Here is a 19,606-nt window from a genome sequence, read left to right as displayed (position 1 = left end):
TGCTAATTGAGGGAAAGTGACAAGAAGTAGAATTTAAGATCGTACATGAGTTGGTGTGTTTTGTAGATAGGTATTACAGTAGAAATTCCTTCTGGACTTATCGCTGGCACTTAACTACAATCAGTAGATTGATGAAGAACCAGAATAGCTCCCAGAGCACAAAATGTGATAGTGGCCCAGAAATAGACCAAGTGAGGCTGCATGAGCCTCGACTGTCTGTATGTTTCTAACCCACTGTTTCAGCCTCATCTGAACCATCTCTCTGTGGTGCACCTAATGGAAAATAATGAATATTGGAGTTGTTTGTTGGGCAGAAGGTTGGAAAGTGTCCGTGACAGACCTCTGTGCAGCCTTGACTTTGACCAGATTGGTACTGAAACTTAAACTCAACACCAGTTTTTGCTGAATCCTCCCAGCACCAATTTTAGAGAGCTTTAGGTAAAGCTGATGTGGGTGGTCTGGGGTCACGGGGTTAACTCAGCTGGACGCAGTGGGAATACTAACAAGCTGTTGTCCTTTCACTCACATAGACGTCCTAATTGAACAAGTCATGACATGCACAACAAGTGACTTACAGTTCTCAGCAGGATGTCTGCTGTAAATCACCATAATATGGATTTGTGGTTGTAAATGCAGATTAAGATTCCCTGAATGTTACACAAACATCACTTACAGAGGCTTATAAGAGCATAATGTGCGTGTGCGGTTTGATTATTCCAACAGCCCGTGTTTACTGTGTTAAATTAACAAATACCAGCTCAGTATAAAAATGTCACCGCCGCCTTCTGTTCCCCAGGACTACCTCAACACTCTCTCTTCTTGCCAGTATTCTGGCGGTGAAACCTGAGCCCGGGGCCAAATATAGCCCCACACAGTGAGCAGTCAGGGGCCGAGACAGATGGGACAGCAGGCCACTGCAGAGGCAGTACGCAATTGGACCCTGAACCTGAGAGATCCTGCCGCCCGTCTGACCAATAAGGCTGCTCTTCTGGAAAGAGAAGCTTCTTTTTGACTCATTCTCACTTAAACAAGACAAACCTGGAACCACGAAACCAGGAGAGAGCATTCGGACAAACAACACATTTGAAGGTAGGGTTTGCTTGTTTTCAGTGAGCTGTATCTTTCTGGTTTTGTTCATAATTGTTCATGAGTGTGTGACCTAAATCACTTAATATAACAGTAACAGTAACAGTGCAGGTGTTTCAAACAGAATATATATGTATTTACAGTATCTTTGGGCAAATTTAAACACCCTTTTATTCATGACTTGCAAGGATATTTTTATCCCTTCTTATTGTAAAGAATTTCTTTGCATTAATATTACAATCACGAGAATATATAAGCTTCTCCATGTACATGAATGAACACAGTAGGACACCAAGAAATCTAGAAAAGAAAGAAAAAGAGCAGTGGAAACATTTTGTCAATCAGTCTCAAATTTTCCACATTCATATTTAATCAGTTCTGTGCTGTTGTTATTGTTCTCTTCAGACAGCAGAGCGTTTAAGGAACATCGTCTGAGTTTATTCTTTTGCTTTGAATGTCGATGTATTTTTGTGCGGCTCCAGTTATACCTGTGAGCGTTTAAAGGTAGCGACCTCTCTCCTGTGCTCGTGGAGGGTGGGGTTCCTGTGAAACATAGCCCAGGGGATTAAAAATAACAACAGCTGGTCTTCAGGATGCCATGAGGCGCTGAGTGTCACACTGCGTCATGTGTGTATCGACATCAACAGTTTCACAACATAATATGCACATTTCTTGAGAGGTCAGAGCTGAAGACACATAAACGTTTTCACTTACATTTGAATGTGATCTGTTTTACATTTATATCAAGCAGTGAGACTCCTGTTATGTGTACAGTAATGTCAAATGTAAGGATGCATGAGGCGGCATAAAGTTAAACATAACGACTTCTGAGTGCATCCTGATTTTGGATGATGGTTAATCAAGACTTCATATTGTTTCTTCCATCATTTGTTTACAAAATGGTACAGCCTTTGCTGATGAAATGTTGTTTTTTAGGTGCGACCTGGTAGCTCTCCTAATAGAGCACACACACGCACCTTGTATTTGCTGCATGTCTTCCCCTTTGTCTCTCTTCATTTGTCCCTAATCTAACAGCAAGATAACTATGATTAATGATATAAACTTATGAACATTCTAGATTTAAAGGTAACTGCATACTTTGTAAAAATTACCTAGAAAATGTATTATGCACGTTGTTGTCAGTGCCCTTTTGGAATAACATCCATTGGTGGATGCAACTGCTGCTCTGTTCTCTCTGCAATATTTGCATCACTGCCAAAAGCATCAGTTGATGTTTAGATTCATTTTCATTCTCAGTAATGTTGACTTTCATTGCATGAGGACTAGCATTTTATGGTTCAAATTTCCCTCTGCTTTAAATATAAATTAAAGCAACGTTAGATTTTGTAAGAACTTTGGCCCAGAGGTGGACAAACATGAAAGAAGCAGAAAACCACTACAATGTTACTAATAGACAAAACAATTGTCCTCGATAAGGGCATGTGCTTGTTTTGTGCAGACTGCAGCAGTAATCCAACCATTACTTTTCTATTTGTTTCAATGGAAAAGAAAAGCAAAAATTACAATTTCCACTAAAATCACAACTCATCTTGCAATATCTGTCAAAATTGGACAGTAAGAATGACGAGTCTGTGTGATCTCATTCGACAGAAATGCCTGCATTTTCTTATTATTTTGAAACAAAGATGTCTATTATGCATCAGTAAATTAAATCCTAATTAACAAAACTGGTTGATTTAAAAAAAAAAAAGGCATTAATCTCAGTTCTCATCATTTTGCTGCTGGTAACTAAAATCTCTTTGAAAATTTCTCTATGCACTAAAAAAATTTGTCTTGTGACATTTTACAAAAAGTTGCATGGAGTTGGCCGTTAATACCTCATATTTTACATTTTTACTATCAAAATATGAATTATAATTATAATATATTCCATTATATTAATCATATATAATTGTAACCTGATGCCTGAATTGAGTGTTTTTCTTCACGTAAATGAAGACATTTCTACAATAAATGTAGACATAGAAAAGACACAAGTTGGTGAATAATACTTTCACAGAATCAGTGTTTGATGCTTAAAGATGAATTAAAATTAAACCTACTACAATGAACTTTGGATACTGATCATAATGGCATTTATTTCAGCTCTTAGTGTCATTCTATAGACAAAAATTTACCCAACTTATTCAAAAAAGAAACAATCAGAAATGAATATAGTTGTTATTTCCAACTCTAATTATTGCACAACCTTAATCCAGTTTATATGGATGAAAACACACATGAGGAAATAAAAACAAAGAGCAGATTGATGGGGCAAAATGCCCTGACAGAAACAAAGCAGTAAGAAATGCCAGTCATGTCCACTGTGACCTCAGTGTTAATACCCACCAACTGTGTCCAGACAACACAGGCCTGAGTCATCCTGACAGCTATGGCTGTGAGAGCAACTGACAGTCCTGGAAAGTCTATATTTTAAATCTGACTTCTCTTCTGCCTGTTTGTCATTTTCCGTTTTACCGATGGGTCTTGTGTGCAGCATAAACTTTACTGTCTGCAGAGTAACTGTGTGTAAATGTCTGGTTGATGATGGCTTCATGTCTATTTCAGGATGCAGGACGGGAGTTGGAATCAGCCACTCCCCATCTCTCTGCTGCTGAAGGACCCGGCAGCAGGCGGGACGTTGGAGGGTGATGGAGGAGTGTTTTCTGAGGCCTCTTCTGACGGAGAACTCTACCTGGACTCAGTGCCAGAGCTGGATTCTGGAGACGGAGACTTTGCGGATCTTACTGCCTTCTTGAGCGCAGAAGAGATTAACCTTAGCCTGGACCTGGCCCGGGAGGCCTTTGGTGACAAATGTGAATCTGAAGATCCAGGCTGCTCTAATCCTTCACAACCGGAGCAGGCTCTCCAACCCATCCCCTCCCTTCCTGTGACTACTGAAAACCTCAACACCAGCCCAAACCTGCACCACCAGACCAAAGCCCCTTGCCCAGATGACAATGCAGCAGTTAAAGCGTCCAGTGAATCTCCGTCCTCTGAGAAGGTCGTCCGTCACAAACCCTTACAGCCGGTTTATAAGCAGGACAAACCCAGGCTGGTGCACGAGGGCCTGGAGCTGAATGATCGGGCCGCTTCAGCCACGGAGTTCTGCAGTCGAGCCGCCACCTTCATCGAGGAGCTGTCATCCATCTTCAAAGGCGCAGCTCATCTGGAGCAGCAGGTGGAGGAGGACTCGTCATCTCCTGACAGCGGCTATCTGTCTCCCAGAAGTCAGCGGCCGGTCCCTCAGGGCTCAGCTTCTGCTCCCTCTCTGCCTCCAGGCCAACAGGAGGAGGCTCAGTTCATCCAGCAGGAGACAGTTCCTCAGCCTGGAGGTCCGGTGGGAGTCGCAGCCTCAGCGAGGTACCAACAATCTGGAGCTCCAACAGCAGCAGGACCTCTGTCGCCTCCTTGCTTCCTCCAGAAGCTGAAGAGTCAGGAGGTGGCAGAGGGAAGCCCCATCCGACTGGAATGTAGAGTCAGAGGAAACCCACAGCCCCTCGTCAGGTAGGTTTTCATCTGATTAATATGACTTTACTGTGTGGGTTGGATTTGACGCATACCTGCTGTTACATATAATAAAAATGATGTGACACTTAACGATGCTATGTTTCATGGATAATGGATTTAAAATTTACTCAATACTGGGAATCCTCCAGTGTGATCTTCTTCTTCTTTTTCTTCTTCTACTTATTTCTTCTTCTTCTTCTTCTTCTTCTGCAATCTTCTGCAAATGCAATCATCGGTCATTTTGTTTTGTTTTGTTTTGTATTTAATCGCCTTTAATAATCACTTGCTCCATTAAATTTTTTTAGTTGATTCTTTCATTTAGCTATTTTTTAATCATCCAGTTGATATTACTAGGTTGCTCATTGCTTTACCCATAAACTGATTCATTAACTGACTATTTATGTTGCATGTGGTAATCAAGTACCGATATCAGTTTTTATTTACTGGCACAAATCTGTTTTTCCCATGTACTAAATAGTGATTTAAAATTTTCTCACAAGCATTGCCTCTTTGTAAGTTTATTATGAACACAGTTTAATTTCACCAAGAGGATTTTTAAGAGTTTTAACATATTAAAGGTGTTGACTTTTTTATATAATTTAAAAAAGCAAAGTGCAGCAAAACATGGAAATCTTAACAAACCCTGTTGAATGATGGTTTTCATAGCTTTTATTGATTTGTTAGCTTTGCTGCTTTGGTGAACGTGGCTGCTGTAGTGTGAAGTAGATGTTTTGTCCTGAAGGTAATATGCTCAAGTGTATAAATGCGTTGATTTTTGTGGTGATATGGTACAGTACGTTAAGGAGTTCTGGCATCCAGCATGGTAATGATAAGCATTGACAGCAGTGAAGAAGACTGTATAAGAAAGCTGTCTCTGACCAGGGTTGTACAAATAATCGAAGTATTATCAATATTGCAGTATTACGCAGTGCATTACTTGCAGAGGAGCAGGAGTTTGTCATTATAACTGAAATATTGCGGTGCTACAGAGAGTTCCCAGCCTAGAAATTATATTCTCCAGACATAACTGAATATCCTGCACAATTCACATCATTTTGATGCTTTTTTCAGTGAAAAAGAATTGAAACTAATGTGCAATTCTAATAAAATTGTGACTAATATTGGAATCACGACACCTGTTAAAATAATCGCAATATTCTTGTTCTTAATTTGCTCATCATTCACATTTGTTCTGACCTTTATAAACCAAGTGAAATTATGATTACTTCTCCTCAATTAAGAAAAAATATCTAAATCCTTAGCAGATGGTTTTAGCTATATTTTCAAAAAAATGAGTAAAAAAATCCTAAAATAAAGTGATTACGTATATATCAGTAAAACTTCTAATATTTTCTTTAAGAACATTCACGGAATTTTTTATGAATGTCCTTCAGAAACATCTTTAACATTTTTTTCCACTAAAAATGTTCAGAGATTTCCCAAAAATGTTGAAAATGTGGACATGAGAAGTTTCACTGTGAAAATACATATTTTTTTCCACATTTTCAAACTTTAAAATGGGTCAATTTTGACCCGTAGGACAACACAAGGGTTAAGAAAAGTGATTTTCATCTCAGGCCATAGAAAAAATCTGAATCCAGAAAGCTCTGACCTCCACTGTATGAACAGACCTCTGTACCTCAGTGTGAGTGATGTTGACCAGACCAGCAGTCTTTTCAGATAAGGTGAGAGAAGTGAGAGGAGGCCTGCAGGCGAGAATTACAAATGTGTTGACAAGCAGAGCCCCGGGTTTTGAGCTGAAGGGGACGTCCACTCTGTGTAAGCACATTTATCCAGAGTTACCTGTGCCAGGGACGCCGTCTCATTTATTCCTGGATCAACTGTTATTCCTGTAGGGCTGCACTGCCTGCCCCTGGTTATTTACACCAGTTCATCAGCAAACTAAAAATACACTCCTCTCTTGTTTCTAGATATGTCAACCTTACAGCCTGGTCAACATGCTCGCTGTTTACTACAGGGACATACCTCAGCTAATTAACGTTTCAATTTAAGTGGTCTGTTCCGGATGAATTTCCATGATCAAGGACGACACACTCCAAAATAGTCTAATTCACAACGCTGATTTCTATTTTAACTAATAAACCCTAATATTACATCTGGAGGCCTTTTTACATCCAGGATATATTTTATTTACTTATTGCAGCTCTTCACTCAACTGTTAGAAGTCAATTTATGATGAGAGGTTGCAGTTTTACATGAAGCTGGAAAGTTTGTGCATCATTTTGAACACATTTCACTAAACTTTGTCTTAATTACATGAACATAGGCCTGCGGGAAGACACAAACTGTGTTGGACATTTTTAGCACTTCATTTTCTACATTTTGGCGATTTTTTTTCTGCAGTAATTTGTATCTTCTCTGCATGTATCTCTATTGTTGTGTCCAAAAGGAACATTACAGCAGTTTTTCAAAATAAAACTCTTCTGCTTCCTTCATATATTTGTAGGGGGTGGCAAATGCACTTGTTCTGAATACTGAGGACATTATATCTCTTGCATTCCCTCTTGAAATTGACCTTTATGCATATTTTGTCTCTTTTGACTCATTGCAACCATATTTCATATTTAAATATGTGGGTTTAACCTGTTTTGTTTGCAATGATAGACCCTCCAAAGCGAGGTTTTGTTTCAGCTAGTTGTCACATATTTAGGTGTTTGTGCAGTCAGGAGACATAAAGCCAGCAGCCCAGGAAGTGTATCTCCCCAGTAGGCTATGAGGGGCCTCTGCTGCGGCTGTATAAATAGTCTTCAGGCCAATAGGAGCCAGGCACAGGAATGCAGGCAATGCAATGACAAGGCGTTTTCAGTCACCAGGCTCCACATCTCCCCACACCTTCTTGGGGAACATGAAGGTAGCGCGTGGCGTGTTGGGCCACAGGGAAACAGGAGAGGCCAGACAGTGTGGAAGTACTGATGCTCTATAACACAGAAAACGTACAGAAAGCTGAGGAATGGGAAGTGAGGAAAGTGTTGACTTTTCCTCCTATAAAGGCTGTGATATTGATGCTGTAGAAAGTGAATGAAGTTGCTGTTATATATTGAGAGTGAAAGATCTGAAGCCAAGCGCAGATTCGGGCAGCAGATTTTGTTGATCGATTGTCTCTTTCACACTTTGACTGATAAGCACTTGGTATTGTCTGTGCACACTGGGACTTTCCAGTGTTGCCTACTGATTGTGGACACTAGATGGCAGCAAATTGTTTACTATCCAAAGCAGAATTGTGCTCCTTCTGGAAACATCTTCTATCAATAAAAGTAAGAAAGTCAGAATTCCAAAGCTGAAGTTTTCTCTGCAGCAGCTCTAGTTGTATGTGATTAATGTGCAGAACATTAAGGTCATAAGAACTCCTCTTTTTATTTCGTATAGAGGACCTTTCTTACAGCTTTTCTTTGGAGTTTGCATGCAGTTAGTTGTAATAAGTGTGCAAGCAAACACAAATGCATTGAAGAATTGATTAAAAAATGGTGTTTTTTTTATGTTGGGAGACACATTTACCATTAGCCATTAGGAAGCGCTACTGCAACAGTTTGCTACACTATGATATACACTTCTGCAGCAATAGGCCCGTCTGCTAGAACTGCATCTTTCCTGTATTTGTGTGTCAAAGTGTCTCAAGTCAATATAGCGCCAAAGAGTCTGCAGGGAAGAAACAGAAAACTAGCCCTGAAACCAAAACCCAAATCCAAACAGTAGCCAAACAAGAAACCAGACTCACTTTTAATATTACTGATGTCCTGCACTTCCTAAACATATTCCATCTACATGATATAATACTCCCCATGGGATTGAATAATTTATCTAAAAAACATCCACACAAGCAGAATATCAAAAAGGAAGACAGTCATTACTATCACATAATTAAACCAACAAATTTTGCAACCTGCTTGCAACCCTGTTTTAAATTATTTGCATCTTTTGGTTTGCATTGAGTTGTTTTTTGTTTGTTACGTTTGTCATTCATGATTTTGTTTCACATTTGGATATTTTGTTCTTCATCTCCAGTAAAAAGTAATGGTTTTATTTGATGAACAGGAGACACATTATGAGCAAAACTAGTAGTCAACGCCGTGGCTGAACGGAAATTCAGACTTCTGGATCTTTGTATATTTAAAACTAAAGGAATTCATTCTGCCAGATTCCAATAAGAGACTTTGATGTCATTATTCTTCTTCAGAGCTTGTCTTTGTGTAGCGTAGAGTAGTTTAACAGTGTTTGTGGTGTTGAGCTATAGGTAAGCTGGAGTGCTCTGAGGAGGAGTGGGTACAGATACATATGAGTAGTTTTTAAATGTATAGATTTAAGGCATGAAGGGACTATTTTATTGCACTGAGATGAGTTTTTACAGGTGTAATCAACAGCTTTAAAAACCTTCTTTCTGTTCATTTCCGATGAGCAGCACCTTTGATGCAGTCGGCAGTCCGATGTGCAGGTGATGCGCCTCCTCGTTCTCTCAGTATAAGTGGTTGGTGCTGAGCTGATGATGCCAGCGTTTTCCACAGCCAGTCAAAGAGGAATTCCTGGTGGCTGGCTGCTGGGCGCGGCCCTCTGTGGTCAACCACAATTTGTCTCGGCCGGAGAGTCTTACGGTGCTGAGCGCCTGGTATTCTTCAGAGTGCTCTCATGCTCTTCACACACAATACTTCATGTAACGCTCTGTTTATAATGATGCATCTCTGGTATTGGGATGCATGGGAGTTATATCCTTGTGGAAACCTGAGCATTTTTTCGGTCTGAGGTCATTTTGGTCTGTTTTCACTTCTTCAACGGGCGAGCTTTGGGTTAAGATTAGCTCTTGGCATCAGGAAAAAGGGAATGTACTCAGTCAGGGCGTGTGTGTGAGTTCGTGCTGTTAAAGAGAGCATTTCTAAACAAAATTGATCGTGTGAGGTCTCACTGTGCAGAACTCCAAACAGGTGCCTAATATCCCACTATTTCATTAAACTGCAAAGCCGACAGAGAAAGCCCATCTCCAATTGTGGCATGCCATTCAAAGGCATTTTGTCTGATGCTCTTCCATGTCATTAAGCTAACTGCCTGCTGTGCAAACAAGGCATTTCAAAACTTGACTTGGTTTTGAATGGACAGAGAGAAGGGCAGTTACAGTAGAGAGCCGCCGCGGTTTCTTGGTTTTAACCAAATACGCAAAACCACAGGGGAAACTTTTTGGACCTTAAGAGGCCGCCGAGGAATTCTGCTAAAACATCTCTGTGATGCGGCGTCTCCACCATCAGGAGGAGACGACATTCCATAGACGGATGATGGAATTTGTAATCAAATATTCAGTTTGATCCTTGTTCAAACTTGAGCATACTTCGCCTGTTCGAGCTAAAACCGATCACCCAGATACACAGACATGAAAGGATACACAAGCATCTACTAAACATGGCTGTTGTTTGCAAATTACCGTCTTTTAACTCAATAAATTGTTCTGTTTATCCTTTTTTTGTAACTAACCTGAAAGGCCTGACCCTTTAACAGATATGATTTAGGTCTAGAACCCCAAAAACTTGATCATATTGTAGAACACTTCCTTCCACAAAGCTGTAGTCATTCACCGTCTAATCATAATGTCTGAGGCCTCGAGATCTACTTTCTCTTTCTACTGTCACTTACTCACATTCAAAAAAACTCAAATCAGTAGTTTATACTGTAGTTCTTCTCTGTATATTTGTTGCATTTCCTGTTTGGTTAGAGAAAAATACTTCCTGGCCTGTGCACAGCTTCCTACTGGACACTTTCTCTGTCTCAAAGTTCGATATTAAGAATTTTTTTCCCACTAAAACAATCCCCACCTGCCTTTAAAGGGCGTAGATTATTTCAGGCGTACATGCTCGAACAATAAACTGATTCTCAAGAACAGTGATGGTACGGAAATTCCCACCCTACAAGTTGGTGAGGTTATTGTTTTAGATTTATGATTCTTTGGAAGTTTGAATCCGTGTTTTTGAGACTGTCATCAGTACACAAAAGTTTCAAGGTGGTTTTGCCTTTTCATTTTACTCATGATGTATCCTTTAGAATTAAAAAACACTATATGAAAATGCTAACAAGGTAAAAGAGGATCTTAATGTGCAATTTGTAACTGCAAATTTACAAAATGGGAAATCAAAGCCATTACTGAGCACCCAAACTGAACCGAACTATTAGCAAAAAAAAGGGCTGCAAACATCACTTACGGTTGTAAAATCGGTTTGTCTGGATTATATGAGATGATAGTTTGATATTATTGTCTTTATTTTTGCTGCTGTGCACATGAGGATGTTGTTCAGTTAATCTAAAATATTCAACCTACGTGAAGTGTCACAAAAGCATGAAATGGGACAGCGACCATGATGGAAATGGAACAAACATATGATAAAAGTCATTTTGTTTTTTTGTTTGGCTGCTGTTTAAATTGTGTTTTGGGTCCACAGCTTGTTAAAACTGAAGAAAGATCATATCATGTTAATGGAACATAATAAGGAAGAACATCAGTATTATTAAAAGTCAGTTTGGGTTCTCATTTGGCTTCTGATTTGATTTGGTTTTCGGTTCCTCTGCTTCTTTCCTGCAGACTTTATGGCGCTATACTGACTTCAGACATTTTCACACAGATATAAGAACAATACACTCCTGACACACGGGCCTGTTGTTGCAGAAGCCGTTACATTTCTGCAGCTAACACATACAGTAGCCTTTCCTGCTACGGTTTGTGAAACAGACTCTGTATGAGGTCATAGCAGGTGACCCACTGCTGACTCATGACGTAGCCCGACTGTAATGCTGACTGTTTGGCCTGTTTCTGGAAGGCCGTAATTTTAAATTCTCCCTCATGGGCTCATTTGATCTCAACGGGAGGAGGGGAAAAGGGAAAAGCGCTGGTATTTTTATACCTGCCTTTCCTAACAAAAAAAAATTGCAAGCATGATGTCATTTCATATTTAAGCTCCAGTAATGAGAGAGCCCGGAGAGACTGTGGCTGCCGCACCGAGGCTATAACGTTACACTATATGGGGGCTATTTGTCCGGAACTTAACATTCCTGGAACATGAAAACATTTAAGAAGGTGTGACTTTAACTACAGAAACTGTACAGAGGTTTTGCATGCTGGTGTGAGGTAGCCAGCTTGACGTATTATTTAGTTCTCACCTAGCTGATAACCGAAGCTTGTTCATAACTCAGTTGCAAAGATGTTTTCGAAGGCGCGAGTACATTTGAGCTTGTTCAGTGCAGGCTGCCAGACACTTTCGTGAGGGAACCATAAATAGGCAAACTTTCATGTAATCTATATCACCACTCAGCAGACCCTGCACACCTTTTCCACCACTTTCACACTTGGCCTGCTGCAGATTCTGCACATGTGGACTGTGAGGCATCAGCAGTAAAACAGTCAGATGGAAGTCTGTCAGTGGTATTCTTCACTAGTACGTTAACAGCGGTTGTGACGGATGGAGCTGCCCTGTCTGAGCCTCAGCGGTGGCCTCGGCCTTCCTCTGGCCTGGAGACAGAGTGTGAAGTTTCACCCGTTGAGGTGAGACTTTTCCTGCTCACCTTCCGGCCTCAGAGTTTCGGAGGGTTCTGACCTCGACTGCTAATGACATACAGACCCAAAGCTGACATTAATCTTCTTCTCCACCATGGACACACACAGACAAAGCAGATCCATACAACTTAGATTATGATATGCTCTTTAATTTTTCTGATTTTACCTATACCTAAAAGCACATTTTAAACTAGTGTAAAACAAGAACAATTAAACATTTCCAAACACTATTTCTATTTATTTTCAAACAACAAACACACTAATGCATTAAAAAACTGCATTAACAGTGAATTGCTCCTCTCATCTAACAGATAATAATTCCTATTCACTATTCTAACTGACTCTTACACCTTTATAAAGTCTGCATGGTTTACAACAAACACTAAATCTTGTTCTTCACAAGATTATCAGTCAAATTCAGCTCCTTTACATAATCCATAAAGGGTCCTAAAATTATCTAAACTGTTTCCCTTCAAAGTTTTTTGTTTTAGTGAAAGGTCTGACACCATCTGCTATTGAGTTTTTGCCATTTAGAAAACTAAGGTTCATCTGTAATCATGTGCTTACTGATATAGACTTGAAATTCTTTTCAAAGCGATCTTTTCACGTGTGACTCTTCCCAAAATGCTTTAATCTTTCTGCTCAGCCAAACACACTGAAACTGTGTTCCTTTTACCTCTGTGCACATGTGCGTGTGTGAGTTTTTATTGTGCTGATTTAACTTTCTAGGAAATACATATGTTAGCATCAAACAGTTATAATGTGTGCTGGATAATACAACTTTTAACTGGATTGATGAATCAGTATCTGTGTAAAAGTTGCCAGAAATATGCCAATTTTATTTATTTTTCTTGTAGAATATAATGGTGGAAAAAAAGATGTCAGTAATTTAGAAAGCACTTCATCCCATAGTTTATCCAAAAGTGGTAATACTCTCAGCACTGCCTGCAGCACATGTAGCAGAGCACTGAGCTGAGCAGATGATAATGCGGCGTAAAGTGGTGTCTTAGTTTGTTAAAATACATTGCTTGAAAGTTAAAAAATGGCTCCATTACTTTCCCCTTTCAATGTAACTCTAACATACTGCATGTATATATCTACATATACTATACACGCATGAAGAATATTGACCAATATATTCACTCTTTAGAAACTGGCACTCAAATATCCACATTCAGTCAGGCTCTACTTTTAATCCAGAGGTCTAATAATCTTAGACACAGCCAAGAGGATTCTGGGCTCTTTGAAATCACATTTTCTGCTTAATAAGTGTGTCGTGTAATACCATGAGAAAAGAGGTTTTCTTCCCCAAATACCATAACATATTACATTTTTCACCACGTCTTTGGACAACGATAAGAAGGAATGCTTTTTTCTCAAATATATGGTCAATAAATTACTGCTAAACTAAACCATCACCTGACAAAGGGTTAAATAAGACCTGAGAGAAGAGGGAGATGGGATTTGTAGGGAGTTATATAAGTGGATCAGTGACAGTTGAAGAAGTGGAATACCAGATTTAATATGAAGCATGTCTGTTGTGGACAAAGGCAGCAGTCATGTACGGCAGGAGGATGGTAATCCAAGACAAGTTCGACAGGGGGATGGCCAGAGGACACTCCATAAATCCTAACTCTGTCCTCCTCTTCTGGTGTTAGCAGGTCTGTTTGACATCATCCGTAAACATATACACACTTACCACCACCATTAACCAAGTCTATCAAGCCGACCACAGTCAGTAAAACCTGAATGCTCACTGGAAATCAGTCAGATCACAAACGCTCAGATTACTTAAACCTCAGCACTAATGCCTCTCACTTTTAAGCACACCATAAAAAAAAAAAGAAAGAAAATCTAGCAGCACGTGCCAGAAAAACAATGTCAAAATAGATTTTTCTTTTTCTTCATTGATTTTTTGTTTTAGTCTTTTAAAAAACTGGATCATTTAAAAAAAATCAATATGTAAATTCATATTTAACAAAACATAATTTTCTTTCAAATAACAACAGATAACTGTAAAATTATATTTTATGGCCGATATTAAAACAGCAAATCTCATAGATTGTCGCACCTTGTAAAAGAATGAATAACTATTTGTAAAAATGCTGATTTTTGATGATAATATTATTTACAGTTTCTCCTTACTTTTAAACAGTCAACATGTAAACTGATACTTTTTTAAAATGATTTAATCGATAATAGCTGTAATTTAACAGAACAGGAAATCTGTTTTTAAAAACAATGAAGAAATTATTCACCATTTTTCAATCCTTAATAAACTGAATTTTTCTTTTAAATAACGGAAAATATCTGCAAAATGATGATATTATTTGTCTTAATTTTAAAGTCTAAGGGTGAACATATTACCATTTATAAAAATACAGATTTTCGACGGGGAGATTATTTTATATTTTTGACTTAAAAAAACATTTATATATAAATTAGTACTTTTTTCTGCGATTTTACTAATTATCTTCAATTAAACAAAAGTGAGAACACTTTGTCTTGTTGATATACATGATTTTTCTGTTAATTGAAATACAGTTAAATAATAAAAAAGTGGAATTTACAATCAAATGTTATAAAACAATTAATTATCACTCATGAAAATACAGATTATTTATATTTTTTGTCTTCTTACATTGTAGTTAACATATAAATAATGCTTTTTTTAGATTTTACAAGGTATTATCTGTAGTTCAACAACTAAGTAAAATCTGTTGCACAGTAAATTGTTCAAGAAAGTAAAGTTTTAAAATGTTAAAAAAACAATGACAACAACTTTTAAAAACTTTTTTACAGTGTGCATGGCAGAAAAAGCTATCCAGGTTTGCATAACCAAATTCAAGAGCGGTAAAGTCATCATGGATCTGGTCCCTCTGTCAGTGACATTATCAAGAACTTCTGCTTTCAGCTGTGACACTTCATGTCTGTCTCTGTACATTCGGTTAAAGTTTGAGTCATTGCGGCCTCGGAGTCTGTTCCACAGCTGGACTGTGAGCAGGAAGCACCGTGCTGCATTCCTCAGTTCACCTGTTAAATGACTCTCTGCTATTCATCATGCTTGATAAGGCATGGCCATTAGATTCAGCTTACAGTAATCTGCCTTTTGATGAGATATTTTCGGCTGTTATTTTTCCTGGACGTTGGATTCCTGTGTGGCTGCCAAAGAGTTGCGTTTGAAGTCGAGCCCGATTCAATTATGTATCTCTGACAATATTGAAGTGGTGGAATTTAGGGGTCTGCTGTTGTAAGTAGTTTGAGTGTAGAAGCAGCAGCAAACTCTGTAGGTGCTTAAAACTGCAGGATGTGTGTAAATGTATTGTGGTCTTGGCTGTGTAGTGAAAAAACTCTGCGCGGGGATACTTGTTTTATGAGCAACAGAGAGGTCAAATGGGACTCATAAAAACAAGCTCAAGTCTTCCTTCCCATGTACATGTGACAGGATAACAGCTGTGCAAAAGTTAAACTGTCTTACATAGAAACCCAAGATATGCATCTTCGCTCCCTTGTCTCTCCGTGTTTGTTTTTCGCCTCAGTCGAATAAAACATCGCTGTCTTCCCACCCATTCCAGTTTAGACTCCTGATATCGTGGGGAGCGACAGCAGGAGTAGGGAGTCCGCAGGGTTCGGTTTCACAAGAGGGGAAGATGTTTAATGTGCGGCTCTTGTGTGTGCGATTGGAGCTCAGATCTGAGTCCATAAATTTGGAGAAGAGGTCACAGAGTTTCTCGAGTCTTTTGTTGGCAGGACATTTACTGTAATTTCTTGCTTTCGCTTCGGCTTTCAGCAGCAGAATTACAGGGTGTCACTTGGTGCTCCGTAATGGGCATCCAGCTTGCGAAGTATCTTATCAGTGTCAGTCCTCAGGCGGGCTTCAGAGCTGAAAATATTCAAGGCTACCAACGCTGAGGTGCATTACTCAGCCGCAGATGAGGAGAGGTGGTCTGACTGTCATGGAAGCAGATGTTTTTGTGTGTTTGCATGTTTGTGGCGAGGCCGTGGGTGGCTGGTAAAAGGGGGGTCATGCACATTTGTTTTTTTTTGTTCTGGTATATTTACTTGTCTCAGCCTAAAGTACACTGCCTCCCCCTGTATAAAAACTCTTGAGTCACAAATCGCACCTGGTTCAGGATGACAACTACAACAGGATGGACCAAAACTCATTACAGTTCCTCTCTGAAAGGCCTCGCTGCACGGAGGTGACTCAGAGCTTGTGACCACAGCTCTGCTCAGTGTGGTTCAAGCTGTTGCATTAACTCCATCTAATTGTCGTTCCCAGAAAGTTGTGATACATACCTAAAATTGTCTGACGCAGACTACGATGTGGTTTTACTTCATCCCAAATTGCTCAATGGCAGGAAGATCGATGGTTGAGGTTATGGGCCAGCACAGAAATGTGTAAGTTGCTGAAATTTGTCTTCTAAAGGTGTGTACTTGATGTCTACAGAAGGAGTTTGGCTAACTTCCTCGATCCGAGAACCACACCGGTTACAATTACAGTGACTTGTACCCACAGCTAGGTTTGCAAATAGTTAAAAAAATACCCAAAAACAGATGTAACCTCAACAACAGGGGGTGTAATTAGACATCTGACCTTGTTATCCAGCTTCCTTGCAGAAGAGGCTTTCTGCTGCTGTTTAAATATGCGGCTTCATTTATTTCATACGACTGATATTGTTTAATTTTGGCCTCTTCTGGATGCTGCTTTTGTTGGTTTTCTTGCTGCATTTATTTGACAGTCGGGAGGATATATTGTCCTCGTATGACATCATGAGAGGACATAGCCTCTGTTTTTGTTAGTGTCATTCGGTCTCCTTGGAGCAAAAACAGAAGTTGCCATGACAGCATGCCCCCATTTTTTTGTGATGTCAGCTGACCCTTGAAAGACCTTTTCAAACAGGGGAGCGTTATGTGTAAGTGGGTGTGTGATTTAATATGCAAGTTTGGGTTGTTTGTGGTGGGACTGGGAAGTTATTTTGCATTTGTGAGTGTATGAATGCTTTACTGTGTGCTTCCACCTCTGGTCATTGATTAAACCCCTAAAACTCATGTCTGTGTATCATATTTGGACGTTATTTTCATGAAAATAATCCCTTTCTGCCTTCAGATGGCTTAACATAACTTAACTATGTTGCATCAGAAAGGGCAGGTCGATGAACTCCCTGCATCATAAATTATTGACCCAGAAACTGATTCGAAAGAAAAATAATGATACAAAATGCCCCACCCTACAAGTTGGTTACTTAGGTTTGTTATGTATGAAACCCCATATCTAACACCCAATTTGAAATGATGGAACAAATGTGGAAAGACTGAAATGTCCAGCCACAGTGCTCAGTGCTTACTGCAGTCATGATGTGTCTTCTTGCATATGAAAACACTACATGAACATGCTAACAAGGTAAAAAGAAGTTGATGTTCTCTGAAGGGAGTCTTTAAAGAGGGGCTGCACAGTGGATTATTCTGAATTGTCCGTAGGTGTGAATGTTAGTGTGGTTGTTTGTCTGTATATGTAGCCCTGCAACAGACTGGCGACCTGTCCAGGGTGTCCCCTGCCTTCGCCCGAGTCAGCTGGGATAGGCTCCAGCACCCCCCGCGACCCTGGTGAGGATAGAGCGGTGTATAGAGAATGGATGGATGGAGTCTTTAAAGAATGGGACTAATTAGACAAGGATAGTGGACAGAGGGGAATGTGCAGCTCTGTTAATCTAACATTCCTCTTTCATTGTCACTTTTGAGAAAACTCTCAAGTTGTGCATGTTTTTAAATGGCTTTTGGTTTGTCTTAGCGGTCTTCATGTTTTCGTATTTTACATACATTTCCTTCTAGAAATCAATCTTACAAGTTGCGACCTGCTCTGTCTTGCCATTTTAGTTTTTTTACAAATATTTTCTAGTATTTTACAAATGCTCAGCCATGGCTTTGACTGCTTGTCTTACTCACAATATGTCTTTCAACATGTACAAACCACAATATGGACATATTAACAAGGCAAAAAAAAACCCAAAAAACTAAATTTTCACCAGGGGAGATTTTAATAAGTGCAGCATGTTGCTCTAAGTTTATTTTGTTGGCTTGATATTTAAAAGTTGTTGTTTTTTTTGAAAATGTGGCCAGTAAGACGAAGCAGTGGGTCTGAGGCGGCCGCGGTCAGTCGTTCAGTAATTAATGGGAACATCGAGAGACTGTAAAACCCTTTCCTCTTATTAATCAGGTTTTATTGTGGCTCAGGGGAAGTATGAGGCTTTTCATGTTGTTATCACTACAAATGGGAGCAAGGTCCGTCACAAACCAGAGGAATTTGAATTAAAGAACCACATGATGACAGTGTGTGCAACTGGCAGCGTTGGACCGGTTTTAAAATGTATTTTACTCTAGATCACACAATACATGTAAGTAATGTGTGATTTGTAACATATTCCCTGAGCTATCTTCTAAATAATTTTGACTGCCTCAACAATATTTATCATTTTGACTCCATGTGGCACAGTGAATAAAGTATTAACACAATACTACTACCTAAAGTACACTGAACCCAGAAGCTGCTTTGAAGGTGAAGTCACACTATCATTATTATTATTATTATTGTTATATTATAATTATTATGCTGCAACTTGTTAGCGTATAACTGCACAACGTTCTGGAAGCAGGCTTGCATACCAAAATGATGTAGTTTTTAACAGAATTGCAGATATTTACAATGCTGACAAAAAGTATTCACCCCCCTTGGAGCTTTTCCCATTTTATTGCTGTTCAACATTGAATCATAGTCAATTTAATTTGGCTTTTTTGGCAAGAATTTACAACAAAAGACTCTTAATTTCAAAGTGAAACCAGACATCTACAAAGTAATGCAATTAATTCAAAATATAAAATGTAAAATATGTGATTACTTAAGTATTCTCCCCTTTAAAGTGATTCAGTCAATTTAACACATTGGTGGTGCTCGGAAATCACACAGTTAGTGAAATGGAGATCATCTGAGTGTCGTAAAAATGTCTCAAATGTTGTTAAAAAAAACTGTTTCTGAAAGGTGGTGAATAAGTATTCCTGGATAGAACTACATCATGAAGACAAAAGAACACTCCAGGTAACTCTGTGAAGTCAGACCATGAATACAAGACAATTTTTAAATTGCTGAATATCCATTGGAGTACAGTCAAATCCATCATTAAGAAAGGGAAGGAATATGACCTGTGTGTAAGTCTACCTAGAACAGGTCATTCTCAAAAACTGATTGTGTAAGAAAGAGGTTAGTGAGGGAGGCCACCAAGACACATACGAGTCCTCTGAAGGAGCTACAAGCTTCAGCAGCTGAGATAGGAGATACTGTACAAACAACAACTGTTGATTATGTTCTTCAACAGTCAAAGCTTTATGGGAGAATCACAAAGAGAATCCCACGGTTGGAAAAAAAACCCAAACTAATTTCTAATCTTGAGTGGAGTTCACCAGAAACCACAT

General features: G+C 39.2%; 2 protein-coding genes across 2 annotated transcripts in view; one reads left to right on the top strand and one right to left on the bottom strand.

Moving 5' to 3' along the window:
• anapc4 (anaphase promoting complex subunit 4) overlaps positions 1–19,606 on the bottom strand; it is a 47,547-nt gene that overhangs the window by 10,008 nt on the left and 17,933 nt on the right. The window lies entirely within an intron of this gene.
• palld (palladin, cytoskeletal associated protein) overlaps positions 917–19,606 on the top strand; it is a 74,205-nt gene continuing 55,515 nt past the window's right edge. Inside the window, exons 1-2 of the mRNA XM_022199508.2 lie at positions 917–1,089; positions 3,655–4,593. Of these exons, the coding sequence (XP_022055200.1) occupies positions 3,656–4,593 (938 nt within the window). The 5' untranslated portion in view covers positions 917–1,089; position 3,655. The remainder of the gene's footprint in view (positions 1,090–3,654; positions 4,594–19,606) is intronic.

The sequence above is a fragment of the Acanthochromis polyacanthus genome, chromosome 4 (genome assembly GCF_021347895.1).
Source record: "Acanthochromis polyacanthus isolate Apoly-LR-REF ecotype Palm Island chromosome 4, KAUST_Apoly_ChrSc, whole genome shotgun sequence".
Classification (NCBI taxonomy): Eukaryota; Metazoa; Chordata; class Actinopteri; family Pomacentridae; genus Acanthochromis; species Acanthochromis polyacanthus.
The sequence above is the reverse complement of the archived record's forward strand: the minus strand, read 5'-3'. Positions and strand labels throughout refer to the sequence as shown.